This window comes from Saccopteryx bilineata, chromosome 4 (genome assembly GCF_036850765.1).
Source record: "Saccopteryx bilineata isolate mSacBil1 chromosome 4, mSacBil1_pri_phased_curated, whole genome shotgun sequence".
In the NCBI taxonomy this organism is placed as follows: domain Eukaryota; kingdom Metazoa; phylum Chordata; class Mammalia; order Chiroptera; family Emballonuridae; genus Saccopteryx; species Saccopteryx bilineata.
The window spans coordinates 282,294,492-282,302,738 of NC_089493.1; the positions used below are offsets into that span (position 1 = coordinate 282,294,492).

The 8,247-nt window shown below is 45.8% G+C and overlaps 1 protein-coding gene across 1 annotated transcript; it reads right to left on the bottom strand.

Moving 5' to 3' along the window:
• Positions 1–841: 841 nt before the first annotated feature.
• On the bottom strand, positions 842–4,971 carry LOC136335723 (ubiquitin-ribosomal protein eL40 fusion protein-like). Its single transcript, XM_066276836.1, has 4 exons — positions 4,965–4,971; positions 2,921–3,070; positions 1,857–1,928; positions 842–1,266 (listed from the first exon to the last, which is right to left on the bottom strand). Exons 1-4 carry the CDS (start codon positions 4,969–4,971, stop codon positions 842–844), a joined length of 654 nt encoding a protein of 217 aa, XP_066132933.1.
• Positions 4,972–8,247: the final 3,276 nt, after the last annotated feature.

The following is an 8,247-nucleotide window of genomic DNA, read 5'->3' on the forward strand; positions in this document are numbered from 1 at the left end:
AAGGGATTCGGAGTCCCAAAGTGACCCTAGAAAGCTGCTGTCCCCTGTCCCCGCCTCCACCCCTGGAGGAGTGACATCCTACTGAAATCTCTCCATGGAACTGTCCTTTCTCCCTTCTATCAGCTGGTTCCAAACAGCCAATTTCAAGCGAGGCTGGACAAGCTCATTCAGTTCCCAGCCAGACTTCAGTCCAACAGTTAAAACCCGCAAGTTTCTTTGAGGAAAATTGGCTTTGGTCTTGTTCAGTGAGCTCACGTCTAGAAAGAGCTACAGCAGTTGAAAAAAAAAAAAGGGCCTAGAGGGAGTCAGCACATGTCTGTTCCTGGCAGCTGGGTGCTGGAGCGGACGGAAGGAACATGCAGCCCTGTGGGCGGAGGGGAAGATGGGCTGACAGCCAACCAAGACCCACAGAGTAATTAAGACACGCTCTGACTCTCAGGAAGAAGGGATGCCTTCATGGCCACAAGGACCACCCACTCTATTTCACTACCCACCGGCAGGTGAGACGAACTCCTTCATGTAAATTCATTCTCACGGATTCCTGTCCACACCCACACAAGGAGAGTGCGATGAACACTGTTCTCACCGCCAGGGGTGCCCGGAACCCCCCAAATTCACACAGCCAGCAAGTGGCTCCTCCGGGACAAGGACACTTCCCGTTGTTCTAACACTTCGAAACCTCGCCCATGTTTTTCTTTCTGCCTGGAGCAGAATACAATGTGACCTGTGGATGTGTGCCACACAGGCAATTTTAAATTTTGCCATAGACACTTTTTTTTTTTTTTTTTACTGCTCCAGTCAATGAAAGGGAAACTTTACTGAGGACCTAGGGTCACGGGGTTCAGGCAGAAGGCTGCCCTGCAGGTCCATGGAGGTGGTAGGAGGGGCCTAATTTAACCTTCTTCTTGGGGCGCAGATTGTAGGTGTGGCCACGCTGCTTCTTCCGGCAGTTGACCACACGGGGGTGCAAGTGGGCATAGCACTTGCGGCAGATCATCTTGTCACAGTTGTATTTCTGGGCCAGCTGGCGGAGGGAGGGCTCAATAATTATACCCCGAAGGCGAAGCACCAAGTGAAGGGTGGACTCTTTCTGAATATTGTAGTCTGAGAGAGCGTGGCCATCCTCCAGCTGTTTGCCCGCAAAAATCAGATGTTGCTGATCAAGTGGAATGCCCTCTTTATCTTGGATTGTAGCTTTGACATTCTCAATGGTGTCACTAGGCTCAACCTCAAGTGTGATGGTTTTGCCAGTCAGGGTCTTCACAAGTCACCCCCTCAGAGGGCCTCCCCTGCACCTCTAACTGGTGTGGCACCTCCCCTCCTCCCAGGTGCTCCCTCCCTCCATCATCCTGTGTAATTGCTGATGCGACACACTTCACTACCTGCTGCTCTTGCTCTTGCTGTTTGTTTGCTTTTATTTTTATTGTCTAATGGAATGCAAGTCCCCCAAAGCTTTTACTGCGATGTTCCCGGCATAGAGAACACTGCATGGGACCCAGGAGATGCTTGGAAAACATAATTATGTGTTGAACAATGAGCGGACATCTGAATACAGGCATGTCTGAATCCAAGGCTAACACGAAGGGGAATGGCCGGCCCACCACCCTGCTGAGTACCTCTTTTGCCCCAAGCCCAACCCAGGTAGCATCTCCTCACTCCAGTAATTTGTAAATTGGGGGCTTCTCCTCTCACCTTTCTCTGCATTCTGGGAGTTGATGGCCTGTTGCCTGGTCTAGTTTTCCCAGTGCAGGCACTTAAAGGGAAAGGAAGACCCAGGGCTTGTGTGCGAGTATTCCTCATCAATGCTAATTTGCCCGTTGTTATGTAATTTGTAAGGTGGCAAAGCCCTGACATACCATCACGGTCTGGGAAGCCAGGGCTGTTTATCAGCAGTCTCCTGCTGCAGCCATTGAATAATTCTTGGCCACCTGTAAATAGCAATCTACCAAATTCATTAAATCAGACGTGCACAGCTGTTCTCCATACAGACGAATCCGGGACGGTGGCCGGGTATGTGAGACCCTATACATTCCGAGTTCCTGTAGCCACTCTTTGCCCCTCAGTCTGTAAAGAAAGGAAGGATAAACTTCTTCAGGGGAATGACAACCTTTGTTGTCAAAGCTTGAATTAGAGACCTGTCCTATTGTTATTGCAAAAACCCTGTGTGGTGATATATATACAATGTGTACACCTCTCTGGGCTTCCTTCTAGCTTAGCAACCTGCATCGGAGATGCCTTCTGCCTTGGACTCTGAACTTCCCCTGGGATGAAAATGTGTCCTGTTCATCTCTGTAACCCCAGCTTCTAGCCCAGGGCCCGACACAGTATTTGTTTGCTGAGAGAGAAGTGAGCCAATGTGAGTCTATAAACCATTCCTTTATTCATTCAAAACACTTTACTGAGTGCCTACTCTGCGGTGAGTCCTGTCCAACGCATCCAGGACAACTCTCCAACCCTCTTAAAGCTTACCTGCCAGCAAAGTTGAATTCATTTTGTGAGTTTTTTCTCTTCTCCAAAAGAGTATCAGAAGCCTATTTTGTTCCTGTTATGGTTAATAATACCTCTGTAACCATGATCACAGTGGTAAGAGAGTAGCTTCTGTAGACTGATAGCCCTGGGGTCAGGGCCTGTGGCCCACTTCCCCATCTGTAAAGGAAGACAATGATAGTCCCCACATCAGAGGTGGTGGGGCATTAAATGAGACCATGCTATAACCTGCAGAGCATGGTTCCTGGCCCGGACATCATTAGCATGTGATGTATATTTTCTTTTAATTGAATTTATTGGGATGACATGGATTAACAGAATTATATAGGTTTCGGGTGCACAATTCCACATCACATCACCTGTCTATTGTATTGCATGTTCACCACCCCAATCAAGTCAGCTGTCATCACCATTTACTTCCCCCTTCTCTTACCTTCCCCACTCCCACCCCCCATTTTCCTCTGGTAGTCACCATACTGCTGTCTGTGTCTATATGTTCTCTTTGTAAACACTAGGGAGGGTTGTGTTTGATAGGAAAGGAGGCCACAGCGTGAGTTCGGGGCTTCGTCGAAGCAACCACACACTGACGCAGGGGGAGATATCCAGAGGCGGGGATTGCAGTGTGGGTCTTGGATGATGGTGGGAAGGGGCCAAGGAGGCACCCTGGCAACAGCTGCAGGATTTTGGGTGCTAAGCAATTAACAGGAGTGCTACGAAGATGCAGAATTGCCAAGAAACAGAACAGCAAGCCCCTGTGACCAAAAAGAGCCACAGGGAGCAGTGCTATCTTCACTCTGCTAGAGACAGCTGGCTGTCTGCTTCCGGTGGCAGAAGGGGGTGGGTCAGGACAGCCCTACCACAGCTCATTTCTGGAAACCTGGTGGGTCTAGGAGGGCTGCCCCGGGACGTCATGGAGAGCAATGATCTGAGTGAGAATGCCACGGCCCAGAATGCTCCAGAGCGTTCTGAACCCGTCAGAGCTTGCTTTCTGGAGTCAGGTTATCCAGGTTGGACTCCTGGCTCTGTTACTAATGGCTGGGAGGCTGTAGCAAGTCATTTACCCTCGATCAGCCTCAGTTTTCCCATCTGTAAAATGGAGATGATATTAATACCCATAAACCTAGTGTCATTTATGTATGTATGTATGTATGTATTTTTGTGAGGTTAAATGGAATAATTTGTTTAAAGCACTAGAGCAGTGCCTGATTCATAGGAGCCTCCCCTTTAAATCTCTGTAGGATTTATTACCCCCACAACAAATTCCCCCAGTTTCTCACCTCCCCCAGGGTCCTCACTTTATCCTCAGGCCACATCTAAGATACAAACCATTGAGTCCCTTGTCATGATGCTCCCAGCTTCCTCAGGGAAGTGCAAATACAAGACAGATACATCTGTATCTTACTAATATTGATAACTGCATGTAGCATACCTTGGCTGTGTTATTGGACTATAAACTCTCCCTGCCCTCTAGGTAGAAGTGGAGGCGATGGTGAAGAAGAGGAAAGAAAACCCAGAGAGAAAATGGATCTCTGTCTCAAATAGAAGTTACATAATTGCAACTGTCTGTCTATATTTATATTTATTATTGAGAACCACACAGTTGCTAACAGCTTCGGCCAAACTAGAATCGCAAGTGAGGTGAGTAAGGGTATTCTTTTTATCAAGTTATTTTTGAAACACCAAATAATCATATTTTAGGAAAGAAAAAAATGTGTATTACTGAAGAAGTCTCAGGAAAGAATTTCAACTGAACAGAGTAAACTGATGATTATTATATTTTTAATGAAAGAGAAGAATGGTAAGGAGATAAAAAGAAAAAGTGAGTCTGGCACCTTAAAATAAAATGGGATGATAAACTCTTTGCTGGCCAAGTTGCCACTTCGCTGGTGGGTTTTGGACCTGGCTTTTATTGCGAAGGCTGGGGCTGAAAGCTGGCATTTTGACGGGAACATGGAACGTTTGTCACTATCTGGGAAAGAGATAGATGTTGAATGACATTTTGGAAGAAATGTGTACAGTTTGGGTCTAAGTACTCTTTCTCCTTACTAGGAAAATTCCACTAGCAAATAACCGACTGATTATCTTGAATTCCCAATTCTCATGGCTATTTAAATGAAAACAAATTTAAAAAGTTTCTTTTCTTTTCTTTTTTCTTCTCTCTCTCTCTCTCTCTAACCTTTGGAAAAAATGGAAAGGAGTTTTCTCTACAGGCAGCATCCTTTCCAGATAAAGGCATCATTCCTGGCTAGACAAACCCAATGGCACCTTCTTTGTTCGGAGGTGAAATAATGGGGGGGCGGAGCATAAAACATATTCCTCAAGGAGCACCTGAAGTCCATGATTAGAGAGAAGATCGTTTCTGTCTCCTAGCCCCACTTATTCATGCAAATAAGTCAAGAGGCGAACATGGCCTAGAGGGGGAAGGATCTCAGCAATGTCACCCAGGAGACCCAGGTTTCTTTTGCTCAGCTGCTTACCCGCCATGTGACATTCCCGGCTTCTTCATTCAAAATAGGCAGAGTGGAAGAGATACTCCCTCCCTTGCTCTAAGGACCCAGAGTGATGAAAGGCTGGAAGAACTCTAGAATGCTATACAAGCACATGCTAAGTCCGTGGTCCTGAAGGAGCAAGAGAAAGACTGGGCGATCAGAGGGCGGACCATCACAGTAAAATGAAGACTACCTTGAAGATGCAGTTCAAGGAGGCCGCGCCTACACCCTAGCAAGCAGAGAAGGGGCTGCGTATGCCTGTTGTACCGAATTAGAGTTAGGTTTAGATTTTTCCCTTGGATTTAACTGCCCTGATAGCTCAGACACTGACCTCCTTGTCTAGATTGCTGAATAGTTACAGGAGGTGACTGACCAGCCATCGACAAAAGGTCAAGGTTTCTGCTTAGGAAGTCCAAGTCCAAGTTCATGGCAGCCTAACTCCGGGGGAGGCAGTTTGGTATCATGGTTATCCTTGGACTTCTGCACATGGTTTCTCTCCTGTTCTCTCAGCTCTTTCCCTGCAGTCACGGTCTTCTCTAGCTCCCCGGTGAACCAATAAAAGCTAAACCCAAAGCTGGTAAACCTGGGAGGCCATCCTTACAAACACAAGAGTCTCTAGGAGAAAAAAAAAAATCAAGTGTTGACTCCAACTCTTCTCAAAGTCTTGGTTCGGGTCTGTATGGAGCACGGGAATCCTTCTCTTCAATGTTTAGCAGTGCTTTGGAAGTTAAGATGTTAGTTTAATATTATCTGGATTAAATATTCATGGCAAAGTCCCTTTAAAATTTTTTTGTAACAATTTCCAACTTTATGGGCTAATTTCGGCGTCATGTTTTACGACAGTGTTGGACTTTACCTGAGTCCTGTACTCCCAGAAAATAATGGTGCGTAAGAAACACCCTTACCTTTGGTTTCCCAAGTAAATGGCTAACCATAAAAGATCACCTTACTCTTCTATATTCCAAGATAGGGCCTCCTTTCATTCCCTCAGTGACTCAAACAAGACATTCTCCATCCTTCTTTATGATTTCCACAGGACATGTACATGACTTCTTTGCTTACCAGCAGCCTTTGTTAAATTCAGGACCCCCTTCCTTATCACTGAGACATTCTGATTAATAAGTGTTCTTCTTATTGCAGAAGATTGAAACAAAATCACCTCCTTGGTCGTCTGGTGCATTTTGCCTTTGACAATTCCAAGTTGAAGAATTTTTCCAGTCCAGAGGGAGATGCGTGTCCCATCAAGCCACCAAAGACCAGAAGTGAGATGGTTATAGTGAAGAGGCTCAGGGAAGAATTTCAACAGAAAGAAATAAACTGATGATGTTTTTTTTTTTTTCTAATTAAAGAGAAAGTGGTAAAGAAATAATTTTAAAAAGTGAGCCTAGTACCTTAAAATAAAATGGGATGATAAACTCTTTGCTGGCAAAGTTGCAATTTCTTTGTTGGATTTTAGATCTGGCTTTTATTATGAAGGCTGGTATTTAGCAGGAATATCTTTTGAAAATGAGCTAGAGCTAAGACTGGAGAAGGAACAAAAGGAAGATTTGTATGCAAATGAACGAGCATCATACCTTTCTGCTTTGAGGCAAACATCACATCCTTGGCAAAGGGAAGAGAAAGGGCGTGGGGTGTTGAGAGATGCCCTGTTGGCCCACAAACTTTCTCGATTTTATTATAGTCATCCATCTTAAAATATCTGTCAACATGCTGGTGACCCTGCACCCAACGCGAACATAGCGAAGGCAGGGACAAGAGCATAAGACAAGAGATTGTGCGGTATCGCCACATATGTTGGCTCAGAGAAATGCTCTTGGATGCTGGAGTTTACCAAGATTCCATTCTGAAAGGCAGAAATGTCTGGAAGATTTTTACCCTAACGCCACTGCCAATGACTGGTGGGACAGTACAAAACCTAGTGCCTTTTCCTCGAGGGCTGGAGATAGTTTTGGGTCCAGAGATGTCCATGGTTTCGGGATGAATTTGAAACTTGACTGTGACTGTTCTTTGGTTGGCTTCTTCCCTACCCTCTTCTAATTTCTCCACTCCCTGACTGGCTTCTCCTGGACCTTTTTAAATGAGTCACTGGTACTTGAATCCTTAGTTCAAGTCTGCTTCTGAGTGACCAGAGCTACGACACTCTGTTGACTTGTGGAAGGAGGGAAGGGAAGGAAGAAGAAAGAAAAAAAGGAAGGAAGAGGAAAGGCTTTATTGGCAGGAAGACAACTGAGGGACCGTGAGAATTCTTGTTTTGTGACCAACAAACCTTGCATTGGAATTTCATTCAGCTCAGCCGCTTCCCAGATGTTTAACCTTGGACATGTTACTTCTCTGATTTGAGATTAAACTCCCTCTCATTAAAGACCATCACTGATTCAGGGTTGGTGCAAGAATTAATGTAATACTTTTGGGTGGACTGAACATGGGGCCAGACCGGCTCGATTTAACTTGCTATGATTATTCAAGTGGAGTTTATTTTAAAAAAACCTGTCTTCCCTAATGCAAATTAATCCCAGCATTTCCTCCCTGGCTCCAAAGAGAAGGATTTCCTCATGTCTTCTTCCTTCCTGAACTATGGTCTGTGGGTCTAGGTGGCCTAAACTGAAGGAGAGAGAAACGGTGTGGTCTTAGTTCAATAGAGTTCGGATGCTCAGGGGCACAAAAATCACTTGGGATCTGTGTTAAAAATATAGATTGCCAGATTCTCCAAAGAATATTCTGGGTCAGTGGATATGGCCTGGCTCCAGAAGTCCTCATTTTCTATAAACTCTGTGGCCCGAAGGCTGGCAATCCACAGACTTTATTTTTAGTGATGTTGCCTTAGGTTCAGGGCTCACTGTTCACCAACGCTGTTCTTGATGTCGCTGATGCTCAGAGGTCTGTCCATCCGTGAGCGTTACAGTCCCCTCCAGCTCTACTCAGGCTAGGAGGGACGCTCAGTGCCATCTCCCTGCCCCCTGCTGCTTAGCTGAGCTCTCAGATCCATCTGCCTCTTGGTGTACCTTGCCCCATTGGGTTGACACTTTGCTTTGCACATCGATGAATTCATTCATGGACGTCAATGAACACTTGTCCATTTAGTGCGAAACAAATGGGCTGAGATGACACAGACGATCAATCACAGTACGCCGCCATGGGCCCACCTAGCCCTCGAAGGTGACAGATCCATTACGGCCGATGAAGAACAAGAATGACAAGAAGCCAAGGCATGGCTTGTTCTGTGGCACTTGTGAGGGTGCCAGGGTTCAGCCTCTGACTTTGACCTCAAATG